This window comes from Condylostylus longicornis, unplaced genomic scaffold (assembly GCF_029603195.1).
Source record: "Condylostylus longicornis isolate FDR11 unplaced genomic scaffold, ASM2960319v2 ptg000018l, whole genome shotgun sequence".
NCBI classification, from domain to species: domain Eukaryota; kingdom Metazoa; phylum Arthropoda; class Insecta; order Diptera; family Dolichopodidae; genus Condylostylus; species Condylostylus longicornis.
In genome coordinates, this window is record NW_026577987.1 from 676,799 (window position 1) to 699,987 (window position 23,189).

General features: G+C 25.8%; 2 protein-coding genes across 7 annotated transcripts in view; one reads left to right on the forward strand and one right to left on the reverse strand.

Annotated features, from left to right (window-relative positions):
* LOC129606226 (protein king tubby-like) overlaps positions 1 to 23,189 on the forward strand; it is a 76,925-nt gene that overhangs the window by 49,987 nt on the left and 3,749 nt on the right. The gene's annotated exons all lie outside the window — the stretch shown is intronic.
* Positions 1,599 to 19,211, reverse strand: LOC129606227 (prestin-like). 6 transcript variants are annotated; one of them, XM_055516413.1, is made up of 11 exons: positions 19,116 to 19,191; positions 12,843 to 12,993; positions 10,489 to 10,644; positions 9,901 to 10,388; positions 3,632 to 3,796; positions 3,466 to 3,570; positions 3,238 to 3,373; positions 2,839 to 3,170; positions 2,511 to 2,780; positions 1,899 to 2,199; positions 1,599 to 1,773 (listed from the first exon to the last, which is right to left on the reverse strand). In XM_055516413.1, the coding sequence occupies exons 3-11, from the start codon at positions 10,625 to 10,627 to the stop codon at positions 1,658 to 1,660; spliced, it is 2,052 nt and encodes a 683-aa protein (XP_055372388.1). In that variant the 5' UTR covers positions 10,628 to 10,644; positions 12,843 to 12,993; positions 19,116 to 19,191; the 3' UTR covers positions 1,599 to 1,657. The 6 variants fall into 6 exon arrangements, with proteins under 6 accessions (XP_055372388.1, XP_055372387.1, XP_055372390.1 ...); XM_055516412.1 differs by lacking the exon at positions 19,116 to 19,191 and adding an exon at positions 18,926 to 19,060; XM_055516415.1 differs by lacking the exon at positions 19,116 to 19,191 and adding an exon at positions 15,581 to 15,731.

Genomic DNA, 23,189 nt, shown 5'->3' on the forward strand with positions numbered 1-23,189 from the left:
TATATCTTATGTCAAATGTATATATAGAATGTGTGATATAGAATTCTAAAATCACAAAGCTAAAAATTAAGCATAATTATAAGTTAAATTTTTATAAATTAAATTTTAAAAATTTCCTGTGAAATCATAGTTTCTAAAATTACTAAAAACTGTAAAATAATATTTAAATATATGAAATCAAAATCAAATTGTTAGTATGTATCTAAATTTGTGTTGTGAACGAAAAATGCTGCCTTACTTAATTTACATTACTATCGTATACACAGGTTTTCGAATTTTGAAACCTCTTATCCTTAGTTAAATTTCCAAAACCTTAGTTTTCAAAAAAATCAAAAATTTCTCAAAAATCTATTTTTCGCCTTCGGTTATACTTAAATATATATCTATTCAAATCTTAAATCCAAAACATTGTAATATGTACATAATTATCGTTATTTCCATTTCAATATTTATATTAGTACGAATTTAACCTGCGAATAAATATTCCATAACTGACTATGGGACAGACTATGACTTTAAGTTGCCGTATTACCATATTAATTTATGCAAAATTTCAGTTTTTCAAAACACTGTGTGTACCAAACTACTATTGAAGTTGTACGGCAGCTACCAGAAAGAGCCAAGCTATTTTAAGGAATTTTATCAAACACATCGGCCCTACTAATATATTCGCTTGTGTGGAATTTCAATACCATAGCTTTTATAGTTTCTGAGAAATAGCCAAATAACTTTTGAAGTTGTATGGCAGGTACCAGAAGGAGCCAAGTAATTTCAACGACTTTTATCAGACGCGTTGGCCCTACTAATGTATTCGTTTGTACGAAATTAAATACCATAGATCTTATAGTTTCTGAGATATAGCCAAATAACTTTTGAAGTTTTATGGCAGGAACCAGAAGAAGCCAAGAAATTTCAACGACTTTTATCAAACATATTGGCCTGCGTGAAATTTCAATATAACAGTTTTTATAGCTTCGTTTTTGAGTTATTGCTGCGACGGACGGACGGACGGACAGATAGACAAAGCTAAATCAACTCAGAATTCGATGCTGATCAAAAACATACACTTGAGTCTATATCTCAGAGCATTATTTCTCAGCGTTCAAACAGTAAGGCAAATTTACTATGTAAGCACATAAGTGCAAACATAATTTCAAACAAAATTTTATACATACGTACATTAAAAACCATTTATAATAATAAATTAAATGTGAATATGTGACGTGATTTTAACATAAAATATGAAAACAATAACTTTGAAAACGGTAATTAAGAGGATGCAAACTAATATTTATACATATATATTTATATGTAAACTAATATTTTATATATGTATATATAAATACTCGTACTTGTATGAATTATTCTACTACATTAATAATAACATTTATGTGAAAATATTTAAATGAAGGACATATTCTTTACACAAAGTTTTATATTGAAAAATAAGAGCTGCATGTGTCTAACTTGTATGTTTGTATGTATGTTTATACATATATGTAATGTAAATTATCCTTCTTTTAGTTTCAACATCAATGAAAAACAGGATGAATAAGTTTTTTTCTTTAAAATTTTACTTATCATTTAATTAGTAAAATTTAAAAAAAATATATCATCAATAACAATATTATTAAATAAGAATTATTCAATTTAATTTCTAAACATATTTCATTACATTTTTACTATATTTAACTGCGTGTTGAATTGTTGGAAATATTGGCAATTCATTATTTTCAATAATGTTGGATTTTTTGATGGTATCATAGACCTTACCTACAAATAAAAAAAATTTAAAATTCAATAATAAAGTTAGGAAATCAATTCATTATTAAATGAAAAATACAGCTCCTAAACATATGCAACATTTTTTTTTTAAATTATAGTACTATTATACTTACATGATATACCACTTATATAGACATCGATTCCAAGTAATTTTAAATCATCAATCAATGATTTCAAAAATTTTACACCAGAGTGGTCAATAAAATTCAGAGATGAAAAATCAAATATAATTAAATCGAAATTATTTGAATTTATTTGCATTTTTGAAGAATTTTCAGATTTTTTTAAACGTTGAATTTGTTTTGTAATATCAAGTTGCAGTAGCGTTTTAATAGAACTTTTTAAAACGCTTTTATTTGCAAAATTAATACTTCCGTTGTATTTCACAATTTTTACACGTGGAATTTCTGTAGCCTATTATGAATAATAAAGCAAAAAGGAAGAATTTTTATAGCAAATAGTTATTTCGAAATAGTTTGACACAAAATTATTGAGAATTTATATTAAATTTAAATTTTACATTTGAAATCACATTATCAAAAACATTGAAAATTTGGAAGTGTAAATTAAGAGTGCGCAAAAGACCCTTAAAGAAGCATGCTTAAACTTGCAATTAAAATACATCAATGACATTAAAAAAAACACTTTCTTAAAATTCTCAATAAAATTGGCTTACATTGCTAAAAAATTATATTGAAGGATTTATAATTTTAACTTGGACTTACACCTTTAAAACGATCGATTTCTAAAAATAAATCAGCATTTGTGTGACCTAAAAGACATGCATTAGGCTTCATGCTACCAATTAAAATGCATCCTAAACTGAGTATGATTCCAATTATTAAACCAATATCAATTGCTATCAAAACTACTGTTAAGAATGTTATGGCCCATACAAATGCATCCAATTTATTTAATTTACAAAAATCAAAAAACTGTGTCAATTGTAAGAGCAATCCTTTTAACGAAACAACAATAATTCCAGATAAAACACACTATAATTATGACAAAATATAATATAAAAAAAGCAGAAAACAAATTTAAAATAAATACCCTCGGAAGTGGCTCAAAAAATGGCCCAATCCATAATAAAATCACAATTAGAAGACCACATGATACAAGCGAAGCTATTTGTGTTTTTCCACCAACTGTCTGTTGTATTACAGATCTTGACAGAGAAGCTGATATTGGTAAACATGAAAAAAATGAACCAAATATATTTGATATTCCCATGGCTAGTAATTCTTGATTTCCATTAACACTGTATTTGAATTTTTGTGCAAATATTAACGCCATTGAAATTGAAATTGCATATGACACCATTGCAACTGGTATACTTTCTAAGAAAACTTTTTGAACCAAATCAAAATTTGGAACTTTAAAATCTAGAAAAAAAAATATAATTTATTAGCGTAAATTTTAGAAGTAGCTATTTTAGACTTAAAATAGTACCTGGAAATCCCGTTGGTATATGGTTTAACACCCTCACACTATCCACAGGAAGTAAATATTTTGACATCAATGTTCCAGCTAAAACTAGAATTAGTTCAGCTGGAATCGGAATATTGGAACGTTTTGAAACATATTTCTATGATTAAATTTTCAAAATTATTTTCATTTTAACAGAGTTTGGAAAAGGGGAAAATGTACATAACATAATTAAAATTATTTTAAACTTACTTTTAAAAATTCATTATTAAATAAGAGTAGTAATATAGTTGCAGTTGACATTCCAGTTGCTATCCAATTAATATTAACAAAATCTTCGAAAATTCGAATATAGGTCTACAAAACAAAAAAAAGTTTTGAGAGGTTATTAAAGTTTGATAAGAAAGGATCACTTTACATAAATAACTTGAAAATATCCTGATGGCTTTGGGAAAGTTAATCCAAAAATATCTCTAATTTGGGATGTTAAAACATGAATTGCAGCTCCAGTTGTAAGTCCTGATACAAGAGCTTCCGATAACAACGAACTTATAATTCCAAGTCGTAATATATACATAATCAACTAAAAATACAGAAAATTTCAAAACTAATTTAATATTTTGATAAATTGATATAAAATGTCTGATTTACTATTATTAACTTTTTGGAAGTATAACATTTTTATAATGTAATGTAAATTAGTAAGTAAAAATGGTGAGATTCCCATTTTTAAAAATTCGTCCTACATTTTTAATATTTAATAGACATTAGATTATGTATTAAAAATATTTTACGTTTTGTATATGCAAGGAAGTAATAATGCGATTTTACCCCTCTAGATTATTTTTTTTGGCGATACAAAAAGACAATCTGGAAGGGTCATATCGTTTGGTTAAAGAAAAACATTAAAATTGCATATTTAGGGAATATGACAAAAATTGATTAATGATTGAAATAAAATTATATGCAAATTTCCAATTTTTTGTACTTTTTTTTGTAATTTACAAATCAAACACTTCAAAAACCACTCATTACATCATCTGCAAGTGATATGTGTTAAAACATTGAACTTTCAGCATAAATTTATCATACATAAAACTTGAATTAATAATAATTTTTAAAATCAATAGATACATACTTCAAGAAATTACATTTTTGTGTATGTATCAGTTTTGTGTAAGATCATGTTATAAATTAAATTCTAAACTTATAGCTGTTTTTATGAAATTATCATTTCAAGAATATATGTTTGAATATACGTATGTAATTCTTATACCCGGAGGAACATAAACTCGAATTGTTTAATCTTAAATTGAGTACCCTGTTTGTAACGCTAATAAATAGACTTCCGAGATATAGACACAAGCAACAAGGTTTTGACGAACATTGAATTATGAGTTGATTTAATCATATTTGCTCAAAACTCAATGAGCTAGACTAACCAAATTTTCATAAATCACTAAGAATTCTGGTTTACGAGTAATCAAAGAAATAGTTCGGGTGGATTTCAAACAATTCTAATCATATTTAATGATTAGGGTTGTTTGGCACCTTGTAAAAAAATTGAAATCTGTAACTGTATAGTAAACAAATTGAAGTCCTAGGGCCTTCAATTCGTTCAATTGAAAGGGAATTCTTGCAGTAGTTGCCATACAGCTCCATAAAACAACAGCTATGCATTTATTCATATCTCTTGATCTACAAGGCATATTGTGTTCTAATTTTGAGAAATGTTCAAACTCAAAAATTAATTGCATATACAAAAGCCAATATGTATGTAACTAGTACTTACAAGTTTAGTAATAGGTTTAATAATTCTGAAAAGTATTAGTAGTTAATTATTTCGTTAACTAACAAATATCTTTTGAAAAGTATACGTACGGGTATTATAGAGTTGACACGGCCAACTTTATTTACAATCAAAAAATTTGTTTTTAATTCCTATGTAAATAATATAACAACATTCTCAAAATAATCAAAATTGAAACCAAGAAATTTCTTGTTGCACTAATAACAGGTTAAAATTGAGAACCAGTTAAAAATCAAATAAATTTTCTTATAATTCTCAATTATTTAACTTGATGGAGTTAAAATATAAAAAAATAAATGAATCATTTCAAATACGAATAAATTTTAAAAAACGATCATTAACTGGAACATCGAATTGATTATTAACCAGTTTATGGAGATTTTTTTTGTCTTTTGAAATGAAGAATTGTATATGTAAATTAGAAACGCATCGTTTTCTAAACATTCAATTTGTTGTAAAAATGAGTGCTATTTAGGGTGAAGAAGGCTGGCGGTCCAATATGCTAGGAACCTATATGGGTTTGTTGGAAAGCTGGATTGTAGCGAGATGGGATATAAGAAACCTGAAAACGAAGATTTGGAGTTTTTTTCCAAGGACCAAAAGCAGCATGTTTATTGAAAACAACTAAAATACTCTAAGTAACACTTTCCATATGCTTTGCTATAGCATTGATGATCGTTAGTAACCATAAATTTTTAATCTTATATGTATATAATATACAAATTGTAGGAGTAGTTTTGGAGGGTTAAAAGTATCGGTTTTATAAATTCTGTCCGATGAATATGTATTATAGTTTCGGAACTCTTAAAGCTAAAGCAAAGGTTATACACGGAAACTTTTTATCAATTACATAAATTATCAGTTTTCATGCAAAACGGCACGCGTGCCATGAAAGTTATGTATTTCAAGTTATAGGAGTAGATTTAGCGCATCGAGAAAAAAATAACGGGCTTTTTTCAAATAATGAATTAGCATTTTTTGGAAAATTTTCAGTTTTTAAATTCAAAATTTTGTGTTAAAAATGGTAAGTCTGACAGCTAGTATCGGTATACTCTTATACAGGTCTATCAATCGAAACCTACCAACACGATTTTTATACATGTATAATAGCTAAATTTCAATATGAACGTATTTTTGCGGAGCTTCATACTAAATTCATGTATATTATACTGGTGCTAAAGCAAAACGATAAGGCGTATAGAGTTGCAAGATTTTAATATTTTGTATTGTACTCGTAAAATTCAAGCTCATTTCAAGTCAACTGAAACGACTAATACTAGACTTAATTTTAAATTTTCCTTGCTACATTAAATTAATTATTTATGTAAGGTGATAAAATACATTCATTTCTTAATTTTGTTGCAATACTTTCAAACATATTTTAATTTAGTGCGATTCGCGCTAGGAGTTTCTAGTTATATTAGAATAAATAAATCTTGCCCTATATACGCAGTTTTAAAAATTACAACTAAAATAGATTTTCGGTATATGCAGGATAGTAAGACAAAGAAAGAAGAAATATTTTTATTTTAAATTTTTGAGAAAAAAAATGTAAAACAAAAAGTTCGAAAGCTAAATATTAACTTAATTTAAGTTATTGTTACGGAAATTGAAAAATTTAATAAAAAAAGTACAAGAATCCCCCTTTTTAAACAATTTTTGGGACCAAAATGTTTATGTTTAAATCGAAATTGTTTAAAACTAGGTACAAATAAAAAAGTATTCAAATTTAGGTATGTATGTATATAAATGGCCTAATAGTGATTACTCAGCCATACACTCGTTTAGAACCTCCGCTGTCTGAACTACGTAGATAATTTTGTATTTTAAAAACAATATTTTTTTTATATACAGGAAAGGTATTATAATATGATTATAAATCAATTTTATTTCACTTTTCAATGCTTATGTGCATATTACATATACTTTTTTTTTAATTTTTATTTCGCAACAAAAGCGTTGTTTCAAAAAAATTTAAACGCGTATAAATGTATGTATTAACGTATCACAATATTTTTGACATGACTTTTTCATGAACATTTATATTCGAAAAGTCAAAAACGGGCAAACCCGTTTAACTTTGGCATAACCAAATGTTGAAAAAAAAAATTCTTTAAAAAAGAGTAAATATTTAGGACGGGGTAAAATATGTCAAAAAAACTAAGAAAAAAGTTTATCTATAAAGGGGTGAGCTATAATTTAAAACGGGAGCAAGGCATAAAAAATGTAACTGTTTAAATCGAAATTTGTTACATAGGGGTCGTTTAAAATGGGGGATTCCTTTATTTTAATAACCCCAGATACCACGTTTATTGCGGTATGCCAACAAAAAGAATTTAAATTTTTTTCACGTTTCACGTTTTTTGTTTTTTCTTGTTTTTTTTTTAAACACTGATTTTTATACATACGTTATGTTGTTTTTTGAACTTGACATTCATGTTAAAGTTAACCGTTTTGAATTACATATTTTTAGCAAAAACATAACAAAAAACCATAAAACGTTCAATAAAACTCAATGACAAAAAAAAAAGAAAAAAAAAAAACAACTAAAATAAAAAAAATTCCAGCTTAGTCTAAATATTTGGTATACAAATAATTGCAAAAAAGAATGAAAATTGACTTAAGTGATATTATTAATTCATATTAAAACATGCCACAATCGAAAATTTAATTGGCTATAATGATTTTGTGCATTTGTATATGTACCAATTGCAGTTTTTACATATAAAATACTTATTTTAAATTTTAATAAACAAAATAATTGTAGTAAATTCTGTGAGTTTCAAAATTTTTCGTAGCAGTTACATATATAGGTATACTGTTAATATTTTTTATGAAATTTTAATTACGATTTGAAGGTTTTACTTTGATTAATGTTTAAGATTTTGCGTATTTTTAGTGCGCTATTAATCATAAAATTATATAGCGTTTGAAATGTAGACACATAATAAGACAATAATAAAAACTTACATTTATGACATTAAAAATTTTAAGAATTATGGTGTAAAATTAATTTTTAATTATGAATATGTAAATGTATTTGTATTGTTTGACCTATGCTAAATATATTCAACAGACCACCAAGATAGTTATAATATTTTTAAAATTTGCTTAATATACGTATGATGGTCGATAACTCAGAAAAGGAGGGGGAAAAAACCATTTGTCACTATAATTTTGGCTGTGCAGTTTTGGGGTACAAATCGCAATCTCTACTTTTTCGGAATTTAAAAAAGTGTTTTCCTGTTTAAGTTTTGTGAACAAACACATGGTTGAACAATAAGAAAGTAATGAGTTTTTTTCAATTTCATTGTACGTTGAGTCTAACTAACTAATTGTACGTTGAGATGAACACTGGATTCTAAGTGGAGGATTGAGTTTTTTGTAGAGTTTGTCAACGCATTTATGCATTGACTTAATATGTGGATGACATATTTGGTATACATAAGTGGATGCGGTATTTAGCGAAAAGCATAAAAAAGGACAGTTTGTATAATGAAGATTACCCATAAATACCTTGACTTTACATTCAATCAAATTTACTACGAAGTAATTTAAAAACAAGAAGAATCCTACTTAAAATAATTGAGCTGATCAAGGAATATGCATTATCTGTTACTGCTTATAAAATGCCCACGGCATGGTTTTACATAAATTAAAGCTCTATTCATATATTTTTTTCCCTAGAAATGCCTGAAACTATTTTTAACGTTAGGCGGAACATCTCGTGTAACAAAAAAAAAAGAAAAAAATAAAGAAAAAAAAATATTAGCTGCCCGTTGAAGTCGAAATTTCCAGTGAATATTTTTAAATACTTTAAATATAAATTTAGAACCCTACTTCGTAACATTGTACTCCTAACATAAAATTTATTCATGTTCAGTTATTTTGTATATACATCGAACTTGGAAAACTAAAACATGATAATTTATCATAATTTACAAATCTACTCCGGAAATTATCCTAATTTCAATTCACTACCTTAACTGCTAACTAATGTATAACATAAATAATAATAAATCAATTTGGAAGGCACATTCAGCAATATAAAAATTTATATCTACATGTACATATACATATATGTACAACAAATATAACACTTGTATTTTGTACTTATGGAGGTGTATAAAAGAGACCTTTAAAAACAGTTTTGTCTACAAGATAAGGTTATGACGTTGAGAAGTGTTGTTATATTTTAAAAAGTAGATAAAGTAATTAAACGAAATGTAGTAGTTATTTCCTATGTAGAAGCAACAATTGTTTACTTAAGAACTTAAATAAATATTTAATTAAAGAGAAAAAAATACAAAATAAATTTTGAGCTGAAAAACAAAACAGATGCATTTATTTTAATAAGATGTTTTTTTTTGTTTTCTTCGTGTTCTTATATTTCGCCTTCACTTTTTTAAATTGCTTGGAGTTTATTATAGTATACAAAATATATGGTTTATATGACACCTTCGAGAAAAGATATAGTGAATATTAAAAATTAATCAAATAAACTAATACGAAAACCGTCGATACTTTTAATATGCACTTTTGATATTTTTCCTATATGGGTGATATGTTACATTTTGCATCAAAAGCGTGTGGTTATTTTTTAATTTACCCTATATATGTGCGTCTCTTTTATACGGACTTTGAATTTTTTTGTAAATGAAGTATGCAAAGAATGATTTTATGTTATTGGTTGATTTGTTTTTTTTTAACTCTGCCGTGTCTATTTTCAATGTCATAAATTATAGTTTCTATTTCGAAATTATATAAGGAAAATTGTTATAGCACATTAATTTGAAATATTGTTACATTATAATCCTTAAAATTATTTTTGAACAGAGTAAATGTACATAAATGAATAAAAAATATTGTTATTTTACCTGTAATACACCAACTGCAAAACATACAGTCACTGCCACTGATATTGGATCATAACTTGTAATCATTGTTTTATTTACGGCTACATTCAATAAAATATGTTCATTATTATTATTACTATTCAACGTAGCAAAATTATTGTTATTATTATGTTGCAAATCTGTGGAATATGTTATAACAATTTTGCCAACCATAATTGATACAACTGCAAATGTTCCCATTGAATTATGTCTTGATGTACCAAATATTATATATAATAAAACTGGAAAGAATGCCATATAAATCCCAACAATTGGTGGTACATTAGCTAATAGAGCATATCCCATTCCTTGTGGTATATGCATTATTGCAACAGTAAAACCCGATATAATATCACTCATTAAATCATCTTTTATTGAATATTGTGATAGCCATGTTATTATTGGAAATATTGATGACAAAATTTTTATACAACTAAATTTTTTTACTTTCTTTTTCAATTCTTCAGAAACTATAATTTTAAAAAATAATGCTTATATTAATGAATTTTAAAACAAAACGTAGATTACATTTATTCTGCAATTTACTAAGATATTATACAAGTAATGTACCGTTAAGTTTTTTAGCTTGAATAAAATGAAATTCTTTATGCAATTGATCCTGTTCATAAAAATCTTTTAATATTTTTCCATCTTTTTGTAACGGAACAATATTGTCCAATTGATCATTTTCATATACTGGATTATCCATAATTATTAGCTATTTATCTAAAATGTTCAATAAATTTAGGATAAAAATTAATATTCACATTCATATATTTTAAATTATAAATATGTGGATATTTGTACATCATTTACTTATAACACTTATTACAAATTCATATGTGTTTTTTAATGAGTAGTACTGAGTATTTCTTTGGTAATTGACTATGGTACGTGTACGGGTAGCACAGACTTTTGAATTAAATTTTCTTTTCATATACAAATCTTTGTTAATTTTTATTGCGCTAAGAAAAATTAGTTAAATAAGGTATCAAAAAAATGTTGACATATGCATATTTTGTGTAACTTTTTCTAATAACAATTTATATCCAGATAAAATTTGAAAAAAAAAATAAAATTCTTTTTACAATTATAGAAATGTTATTATGAATTACGTATGTTATAATCAAAATAAAAATGTAAATTAACATAAAAATAATTTTAAACAAAATAATAAAATTATCCTTCGAAAATTTGCAAATAAATTCAATTATAATTATTTTATTATCACTGCAATTAAATAATATTACAGACTCTTTTTTTTTTATAGTGTATCAGTCCACATATTTTCGAAACATCGCATACTAGTATGCAGTATCATAATTCTAAACTAAAAGAGTATGAAATACACATTTTTCGAAAATTTTCCAATTCCCATTTTAAAAATGAAAGCAAAAAAACACTTGAAATATTTAAAAGTTTATTTAAAAAGTGTTATTTGTTTTTACGAAAATTTAATTTAACGCTTTCAGTTCATTATTCTCAATTGTAAGAATCTTATCTGTTTGATATAATTGAAGATTCACCCTGAATAATATCGATTATTGAATAAATTTTTAAGTACTAATACCTTAACATTTTAAAACTTAAGTAATACTATACTTATGTACCTAACCATGTATCTATTTTAACAATGAAAAAATTTTTAATAGAATATTGTAACTAATAAAATTCTATTTGTCAAATTCTTGAGATTATGAAAGCTCTATACATGCCTGTCACACTAACAAAAACGGTCTAAATAGACTTCACACAAAATCAAAATGTATTTCAATATGCGAGTTCTTCGTACTTAGATCTACAATGCGGTAATATTTTGCTTAATGCGCTCTGTTTAAATCATAGCAAAAATAAGGCTAAAAAATTATATCAAATTATAATATGTATTTGTTTATTTATTTTAGAAGAACTTGCTATAATTGCAAAAATTTCACTAAGATTGAAAAATTGCTACTTAAGAAGTGAAAATTCAAATAATTAAACAAAAATAACGAAATAAATTGACTTAACTCAGTTTTAACTGAAATTAACCCTTAAATTCTTTACAAAAACAACATTGAATTTTTTAATTTTATTTATTCAAAATCGCTGATTATAATCTTTCCCCTTATTGTCACATGTATACTTTTACACTATCCCTAAAGTTCTTTTTTTGTTTAAGTTATTACTATTATTATTTTAATTTTAAAGCACATAGTTAAATTTTTTATTGTAATTATATAAAAGAATTGCTTAATTAAAAAAAATAAAGTTTACTTTGTATAGTAAACTATACTAAATTTAAAAATTATAACAAATATTAATTAATTTTTATAATATTGAGGTTAGTATAAGGTTCATTTACGAAATTCATCTTTATAAAATGCAAATGTGATACGTATTATTACACCGCTAATACTCGTAATATTAAGTATGCGTTTTTTAAGATTTTATTTTTGGTTTCTTCAAATAATAATCGAAAAATTGATGAATATTTATAACTGAACGATCATATTCAGTGAATGGCTTAGTGATCATTTTATAAAATTTTTTTAATTTGCGTTTTAATCTATATATATTCAATAAATTACAACCAAACTTAATTTATTATAAAATCATTTAAAATTAGTAAAATTTATAAAAAGACTAAAATTCGCATTTCACAACCACGTACCCTTTTTAATGTTTTAAAACAATTTGTAATGAAGAAACTCACTAAATTACGTTATTAGTCTTTTTTACAAAATTAAAAAAAAATTTATAATAAAACATAAAAATAACAAGTGTTTTTTGTTAACAGAAATTATTTAGGTCAGTTTTCATACAAACACCTTGTAACTTAGAAAAATTAACAAGTATATACATAATTCTATAACTTAAAATATAACTTAAAAAATAAGAAATATTATAATTGTAGGAATTTTAAATTAAAAAATGTTATTTACCGCTTTATAAACGCTATGTTTGTAAATTACTCCGTTATTTGTTATTATTGGATGTTATCCGCTTTATCCAATTATATCGGTTATCCAAAGTTATCGGTAATTATTTAAAATTACTCAAAATATTTTTAAAATAAATTTAAATAATTTACAGCTGAAAATTACAATTTTTTTTTTATTTTAATTTTTAAATTTTTTTTAAATATAATCTATTTTTTAAAATATTAAAATAACAATTTACCGAAATTAATTTATTTCATCTAATACTTTATTTTTTATTATTATACTTTTATATTTAAATAATTCCACTTCTAACAAAAATTATGTATAAAAATCGATGAACTTTCATTATTAATTTTTAATTTTTTCTTATTTTTAATATGTAATTAAACGTTATATGCCAAAATAATATTACAAGGAAATTAAAATTTAAATAAAATAAATTAATTTTTTATTTTAATTTATTTTTTAAATACTCCAACACTATTTTTGGAGCATTTAATCTTTCCGGTTATTTTTTAACTACTAAAACTTAATAAATTTTAAAAGTAAATAACACCTTCCATCGATGAGAAATTTAATTAAAAAAAAATAAAATAAGAAAAACAAAAATAACAAATATATTATGATTAAAAATAATTCTCTTTGCCAAAAGTCTGTCTTAAATTTTATTTTTACCGATCACATTGTGTATACAATAGGTAGGTTATGTGATGACAGCAAATTTTGCATATCAAGTTTTCGGTGGGAACGCACTTTTCCATGGTAGGAAAGTGTAAAAAAACTATTTTTACCAACCTGTCTGTCTGTCGATCTGTCTATCTGTATGTGCACGCAAGTATCGATCGGATGAACTGATTTTAATGAAATTTTATATGTAAGTTTATTTCGACTATAACACGGATTGATCAACTTTTGGGATATATAAGGCCTCGGGAACTGAACTTTTTAGCAGGCCTGTTTACATTTTTGAACATTTTGAATCTTTTGGAAGAAATCAGGCGTCAGCAACTGGACGTTTACTACGGGCCAAATATACATTTTAGCGTATATAAAGAGAAATAATCAACTTATTTCATCTAAATTTATGTTAAGATTTAAATTCTTCGTTTTAAAACAATGAACATATAAATTTCTTGGAGAGATCAGGGCTCGGAAACTGATCTGAAGGCCGATTTTACATTTTCTACTATATTTATAAAATTAATATTTAAAAAATTTGATATTTAAGTTCTGGTTGTCACCGCAAATAACTGGCAAGCATTTCAGGGAATTCGGGTAGCATAAAGCAAAACTCTACTACGAGCCGAATTTACATTTTTCTAAGCACGTTAACTACAAGCTTACTAATGCCCTAAAAGAAAGAAGTATTTAACAGGCATTTTTAACTTTCAGTAACACTTTCACTTAACTAGACAATACACATTGCGGTCGATTATGTGCTGACCATATCAAATTTATTTTTCTTTGTTTCTTTAAAATTTTAGAGAAAAATATAATGCTGGGCTAGTAAGTAGCTTTGATTAAAAGAAAAAGAAACAAAATAAAGAAAAGGTAAATATTTTAGAAAACGCATTATTTAAGGTATCCACAGGGTGAACAAAAATTTTTTGTTATTTTTTTATAACTTCGCTTGTTTTATATAATTTGAGGATTTGTAATTTATGGATTGATTAATTCGTTTTTATTAAATATGAAATGCAAATTTTTTTTTCAAAATTATATTAGAATTATAGTAGAAAAAAATATGTTAGAATTTACGATTTCGACTAAATTTAATTTAATCAAATGTTGAAATTGATCCAACTATTGTAAATTTACTTTGGAGTTGAAATATAAAGTTGATGTAAAGTTAAAACTAAATTATTAGTCATATTTAGAGCAATGAACTTCAAAATGAATGTATTGTTCTGTATTTCAATCTTAAAATAATTTAAACTGTAACAACTAGAAATTGAGAAAAATCAATTCAAAGTATTAAATACTGAATGAAATTTAGATTCAAATTTAACAAACCTCTAGTAAGTCTACTCGTTTTAAATAATATATTGAAATCAAATTTTTCGACACCCTAAAATATTAATATACATATTTTATAATTTAAAAAATAATTTTATCTACCAATCTTGTAACCACAAATACACTTAAGTAACTTCAAGGGCAAACTATAAACTGCTGTTTTGGTTTAACTTTTTTTTACTTTTCGCTCATATTATTTTATTAGCAAAACAACAAAAAAATTTATTTTTTTATTTGACAGATTTGAGATTTCGGGGAGTGCTGTTCTTTTTGGTTCATTATTTTAATTACACTTTTTGGATTATTTTAAATAACACATTTGTATGTAGGTAAATATGTATGTACCAATATTCATATTTAAATGTTTAAAAATTAAATTGATTTACATTCATATTTATGTATGTATTTAAGTTTAAAAAATGCGGTTTAAACTGGAAAATCGAAATCAAGAAATTCTTTTCAAAACTCATAAAAATTTTTTTTGTCGCCATTTCATTAATTTTCGTCAAACAGTTTGTTGTCTCATATACATACGTATTTTTTATCTTTTCATACCAATGACCTGGCTATCGGCAAAATAATTAAACATAATCTAAAAGGAAAAGAAAAAGAAAGACAAAAAACTTTTAACAGAGAAAAAAAATTTATAATAAAAGATAAATAAAGAAAATAGAAAAGAAAATGTAAAGATAAAAAAAAAATGTAAACAAAAATTTGCATACCTTCATCCGATTTTTTCGTTGCATTTTTTGATGTGCTCTTTTGTCGAAAATATGCCATAGAAAGAATAAATCTAGGGTTTTCTATCAGATCATGGTATCTACATTTTTGATAAAAAAAAAGTTATGAAAGCAGTATTGCTTAAAATTTTAAGCGCTTTCTAATACACGAAAAAAAAAGAAATTAATTTTTTCTGTAGTTTTAAAAAAAATGCTTGAAGAACGTTATAACTAACCAATTATTCCAAAAATTTTCAGAATAAGGATGCCCGGATAGATATATATGGCATTACTTCAAGTATTCAAATCGTAAAACCTTTACTACAATAACTAACTCACATTTGTGTTACTTTAAACATGCGTTCTAATGAGATTGACCTAAAATTACTTTTTATTCAAAAAATTGCAACCGTGGTTGAAATTAAGAAATAAATAAAATGAGAAAAAAATTATCATATTCATTGTTTGAGCCCGTGTACATAAGAAAAATACGGAAACTGTGATATTTTTAAATTTATGAAAGAATCAGGTTTTTTATATTTTTCATTTAATTTTTGTTTATTAATGTATCTTTAAGCGAAATAAAATATTTTTATGGAAGAATATGTTAAATAAAATTTTATAAACCGAATATGATTAATAAGGACATCGAATATGATTTAATTATTAATTGTGTGATTTAATTATTTATTGAAACTGACTTTTTTATTAATTAAATAATTCAAATATACAGTTGTCGAAATACTGCAGTTATAATGGGTTAAGGTAATAAAAAGAAATATAATGCTTAGCAATTCAAAAGTGAATCAAATAGGACTAACAAATTTCAAGGTGGAATTATATTAGATAACGGAGACATACAAATTATCTTTTTTTTTCATTAACAGGTGAAGATGTAAACTGAAAAAAACTAAAAAATTTAAAAATTTCCCAACATTCAATAATTTTTTAACAATAATAAAAAAATAACTCATTCTATGTTAAATAAGACGAATACATACATTCATATAGAAAATTCAGTTTTCAAATACGATATTTTCGATAACACTATAAACGGATATAAAACGTATATATGTATATGAGTTGTATTCGACTAACCACGACGTATGTTACACAAAGAAAAATAGTTAATCCAATATGACTGCACGGTCCGAAGTTCTAAAGATCGTCTTCAGAAGGGGTTTAAAATTTTTACTAACATTTATTTGAAAATTTTTCGAAAACCTTACAAGTTTTGTTCAGTAACGTGTTTAAAAATTTATCCTAAAAATAATTTCATAAAACTTGGTGTAATATTTTAATAATTGAATTTATTCAATAAAAAGCTCTAATACTTGAGGCGCGATAAGCAATGTACAAGAAATTTGAGAAGCTCTTATACTTGAGGCGCGATAAGCAGCGTACAAGAAATTATTTTCAAAAGGAGACTAGGTATGTATTATGTAAGCAAAGAAGTTATTTAGTTTTTCCCGAAAACAATTTATTTGTTTTATTAAATCTTATCGAAAAATAAGATTTAATCATAATTTATGCGTCATAAATCCAAAAAAACAATGTTGAAAATGCTCATTAAACTATAATTTCATATCAATTGTAGAATGACGTTCCTAAATAATTTTCGTTAAAAACAATCCTATTTGTATAAATTTATAAAAACAAGTGTAATATTTTTTCCACTTTACGAATTTCGCCACTTGAATTTTTTTCCACTTTCTGAATGGGCTATTGAAATACTTCAGGTGATGAGTAAGTACTTTACTATGTCCCATGCTTACTCTTAATTTGTGCAAAAATTAATTTCTGACAATTGAGGTTTATAATTCAATTATGACGTATTTGGGTACTCCTTAGTACCAACATGCAAATTAATAAAGTATGAAATTCCGAAAATTTTTATGTGAGAAGAATTCAATGAGAATCAATAACTGAATTAATTTTAAATTACCTTAAGTCTCTTAAATTTTTTTATATTGAAATTAATTTAATGATTTCAAAAATCTGTATTTTAAACTGGCTAAAACGCTTAAAGTTTTAAAATAAAGCAAAAAAATATTTGTATATGTTTTTAATTTACAGTAACTTCAGAACGTGATATTTTTAAATATATTTATGAAATTAATAATTTTCGTTAAAATATTAAGTTTGAAATTAAAAAAAACTCACGTATCTATTGGCACGAGACAAAAGCACATTTTAATGTTTTACAATATTTTATATATAATTACATTTTTCTATTTAAAATAAAAATTTATTAAAAATTTATTATGCTATTGCATTTACATCATGAAATTTAGATTGTTATCGCTCTGACGAGTTATACTCGTAATAAGTTTTGACTAATAAATGAGCACAAAAATTTTTAACAAATAAAAAATTTTGGCAAAAATATTCAATCAAAGAATCTATCATATACGCATTCCATTAAAATTATTTATAGTCGTAATGCATCCAAAAAATTATATAGTACATAAGACCGAAAAAGAATGAAAACAACCATTCAAATATTTTAATTCCACTATGTGGGATGTTAAATATTTAAATTTAATAATACTTATATTATTTAATTCTTATGTTTATTTCACTCACTTGATATTTCAAATTTGAATAAATAAAAAATTTATTGACCATAAAGTCCTGTTTTTGTAACTGTTTCAAATTTTTCACAAAATTATTGATAGAGGACTTAAAACAAAATACTACAAAAGTTTATAGTGAACATATGTACATATGTATCACTTTTTGAATTCATTTCGGGAGTGTTTCCATTGCATATTAAATAGAAATAATTGAAATAAACTGTGAAATGTTAATTCAATTTAAAAGAATTTGAATCTGCTAAATTGGTATCGAAAATTTTGAAAATAATTCTAGAGATTTTATGCTGAAAACGAACAAAAATAAAATTTTTACAACAAATGTAAAAAAATTTTTTATAAAAAAGCATCTGATTATAGAATATTAATTTTAAAAATGTTAGTAAAGTAAAAAGAGCATTGTATTTGCTTTTAATAATATATTGCCAGAATAGCTGTATGTGGCTTTATTCTAAATTCTTTTTTTTTTTTTTTTTTTTGCGAAATACAAAATTTACGTCCTCCATTATATTCTCTATTTACCTTTTCCGTAAAAAAATTAGAAATTTTTTAACTTAAAAGTTTGAATATATGCAGGGTGTTTCGCATAAGGTGACAAATAATAAAAACTTTTAAAAGTTAATATATGATGTAAATATTTACAATTAATTCTCAATTTTTGAGTGTATTTTACATATTATGTATGTAGTTGCTTTTACACTACATTATGTAAGTCTAAAATAATGATATTAAAAAATAATAACAAAAATCAAACCTTCTTTTACTCTTATTGTGAATAAAAATGAGTTCATATCAAATTCTACTTCTATGTATGTATTTTGCTGAACTTTTTAAAACTTTTTGACTTTTTTAAAATTTTAAAAATCAATTATGTGTCTCTCATTGATTAAGTTAAAATTCAAACACAGGTAAATAACAAGTATAGATCTAGAAATAATTTTTACCAATTATAAAGTTATAAAGAAACATCATAGTTTTTTAATATATTAAAATATCACTTTTTCCGGCAACATCGTCAAAAGTATTATTTTCCTTCAAAGATCACTTATTTAACTGATCTAATTTTTGTTTTAATATGATGAGATGAACAAAGAAAAATCTAGTTTTATTCAAAGCAAAGATAAGATATTGTGATAAGCTACCAGCTACTTAATTAGAGTTACTCACATAGTTAATAAAAGGTAGGATTCTGCAATAAAATTTATATACATACTTTTTATATTATTTGAAAAATCATTTATTTACATATTAATAAAAAAATAAAATACATAAACAAATAAAAAAATTATTTTTTTCGCACCCGAAGAATTGCGACACTTACGAAATTCTTTAACTTAAAGAACTACATTAATAATCATATGTGTGCATATGTAATTTTGTATATGTATATTTTTCTTTTAAATTTGGAAGTCTCATGTAATGTATATAATGTTATGTTACATTACGTATGGGGCGAATTCAATCAACACCTTGATGATACAGGTCTTTTGTGCATCCCCGCGCCAGATCATTAGAACTCAAGATTCAGGCTCCCGATAAATTTTAACAGCTCCGTCATGCACAACGACTCATGAGAATCCAAGTTCAAGGCCCCGAGAAATCTGTATCTAAAGCGGGCCAAGCCATTACACTCAAATAGGACATGAGGGTAAAACCACGATAGAACCCTCAGTGTAGAGCGGTTCCGCCCCACAATGTCAGAAATACCCGCGATCCATCGACCAAAGAAGTCTTTGGACCACGACAACCCCGATGCACGCCTTTCCACACGGGCAGTCACAACCTGGTCAAAGCGCCCTATAGAATCGCCCATGCTTGTACCAGGTCCAATGAAGGAGGCATTTGCCCCCACCTTCGCCAGATGATCGGCCTCTTCATTGCCAGGGATTCCTGTATGGCCACATAAGAGTAACTCCAAGAGTAACTCCCTTGTTCACAATCGGTTTCTCCAGATTATTGAAGCAATTCCGTGGGACATTTCCGTGAGCCGCCGGGCAAGCAACGCATAGAACCTGTAATTACTGCAACAAAAATTTTGCCATAACATTATTGTTTAAAATTATTAACACGTAGATATATATGTATGTGCATGGTAATTTTTGGTCCGCATATCACTTGTTAACCCATCAACTTTAACTAATAAAAGACATTGGTTTCTCGTGCTTAGTATTATGTGCATATGTATTTAATTATTAATTTAATGAAATTTAAAACCTATCTTATTACAATTAAAAAAAATTATCAGTTTTTTCTAAGCATTATCAGCAACTACTTTGTAGACTTAGAATTTCATACAAAAAAACGTGAACATTTTATTTTTCTACTTTTCAGCTTTTTAAATTCTACTTTTCAATTTTTTTGGATGGGAAAAATTTACTTTTCAGTTTTTAAGAAAAATATGCTGTATATGAAAATATTCAGGTAGGTACAAAAACCAAAAATCAAAAGTATAATTGGTGACTTGAACCAATATTATTTTTAACAGTTAACGGACGGGTCGAACCTGATCTGTCTTTCCTAGTTTTTTGGGGATTTTTCAGGGGAATTTACAACTACAATAAAGGTTTATTAAATCAAATATATTTCTTATAATATTTCATAACAGTTTTGGGTATTTGTTGTACCCCAGTAAAACCAAGAAATGGTTCTAGAGACATTAACTTGTCTTGAGATGTCCATTCTTTTCTATTTAATTCGCTATCTTCAAATTCAGTCTCTGAAGATGATAATCTACGTGGATTTTTTTCCTGGGAAATAAAAATTCGCTTTCATCGCCTGAAACATCACTTTCTTCATCAAGGTTCTCAAACTCAACATCACTTTCCGATAAGTTTTCTAAAAACTCTTTGCTGTTTGCCATTTTTACCGTTATAAAATTATTTAGAAATATTTCCTAAAATCAAAACTACGCTGTAGGAACAACAGGCGGATAGTACTTTAAATAAGAAAATACGCCTAATGCAACATTTTAAAAATTCATGCGAAAACGTAAATCTACGTGGCCCGTCCTAGGAAGGCAGAATGGAAAAACGTAAATCTACGGGGCCCGTCCGTTATCCGTTAAGAAACTGAACCAAATATTACAATTATAATATCTGCCTGACATTATTTTCTCTAAACAACTGAAAAATAGAAATTTCCCTTAAAAAATTTTAATAAAAAGCGTTTTTATGTGTGCGTATATTTATGAAAAATACAAATACAAATAGTTTTGTTAGAAATACACATCCGTACAAAAATTTAAAAATTTTTAAAATCTAGAAATTATTCAGTTCATATGATTTGATTTTTAACATTTTTTTCAAAAGAACACTATTTTTTTTTACCGACCGTATTGTGTATACGTACAATAGGTAGGTTATGTGATGGCAACAAATTTTACATATTGAGTTTTCGGTGGGAATGCACTTCTCCACAGTAGGGAAGTGTAAATAAACTATTTGTAGCAATATGTCGGTCTGTGTGTGTACGCGTGTATCTCAAGTTCTGCTGAACCGATTTTAAAGAAATTTTATATGTAAGTTTATTTCCACCATGGCACGGATTGATCAACTTTTGGGATATCAGGCCTCGGGAACTGCACTTTTTAGCGGACCTGTTTTACATTTTTGAACATTTTGAAGAAAATATTCAACCGATTTACTTGAAATTTCATATATAAGCTCAGATCGACCGTACGCGAAACCTCCTAAATTTGGAAGAAATCAGGTGTCAACAACTGGACGTTTACTACGGGCCAAATATACATTTTTGCATATATAAAGAGAAATAATCGACCGATGAAATTTAATATTTAAATTCTTTGTATTAAAACAACGAACATATAAATTTTTTGGAAAGATCAGTGCTCGAGAACTAATCTGCGGGCCGATTTTACATTTTTCACCATATCTACAGAACGAATTGATGGAATTTCTTGAAATTTGATATTTGAGTTCTGGTTGGTACCGAAACTAACTGACGAGCATTTCAGGGAATTCGGGTAGCACAAAGCGAAACTCTACTAAGAGCTAAATTTACATTTTTCTAGGTATGTTAAGTATAAGCTTACTAATACCTTAAAAATTGGAAAGAAGTATTTAGCAGACATTTTTATAATATTCTGTAACACTTTCGCTTTACTAGACAATACACTTTGCGGTCGGTTATGTGCTGATCACATCAGATTTTTTTATTATTAAAAGTACTGACTGCGTTAATATGTACACATTTTGTCATAGTATGTGTAGATACTCATACATAGATATTTGTTTTTTATGAACAAAATAAATTTTTTTACAAATCGAAAAGATTTCTTATTTTAAAAGTAGCTTTTAAAAGATTTCTTATTATTATAGAGGTGTTAACATAATGGTAAAATTTAGAGGCTATTTGCTCCAGCTGGGAAAAATAATTATATTTTCTGGTCGCATGGCATAAATTATTTGCTTTCATTCAATGAAATTTGAAAAAACTTGCAGTTTCAGAAATATATGCCACCAAAAAAGCAACTTTTATAAATTTGGTGAGACGAAAGCTTGCGAGGGGGTGGAGTTGTAAAAAATTTTTTAAGGGTGTCTTAAAATCTATGAAAGTTTCAGACTTCTACAATTTATTTTACAGAAGAAAACTGATACCAAAAATTTGGAAAGTAACGGGCTTTAGGTAACGGTTAATTCTTGCAAACATTTCTTTTTAATATTGAGTTATACTTTTTTTGCATTTGAATGTTTACGGTTTCTTTAAAATGGCTCTTTGTGAGATTATAACTTTAAGAGGGAAGGGAGAAATAGCTAAAACTTTTCAACGGAAGTGAGTTTCTTGTAAAGATCCATTTATAAACATATTATAAAATTTCAGTGTTCTTTCTTCAGGAAGTTTTGCGAACGGGTCCACGGAGGGATGGACAGACAGTGGAAAACTTTAAGCACTTATTTTTAAAATTTTTGAAGATTCCGAAAAAAAATGAAATGGAAATAAATGAAAGACAGAATGATCAACATCATTAAATTCATCAACATCATTTTGAAAATTTTTAT

Excerpts from the sequence above, each read along its gene's own strand:
- LOC129606227 (XM_055516417.1), bottom strand. The coding sequence starts at position 10,627 with ATGGATAATCCAGTATATGAAAATGATCAATTGGACAATATTGTTCCG. Across the intron at positions 10,389-10,488 it reads TCAAGCTAAAAAACTTAACG|TTTCTGAAGAATTGAAAAAG; the intron begins GTACATTACTTG and ends TTAAAATTATAG. Across the intron at positions 3,797-9,900 it reads TTGCAGTTGGTGTATTACAG|TTGATTATGTATATATTACG; the intron begins GTAAAATAACAA and ends CTGTATTTTTAG.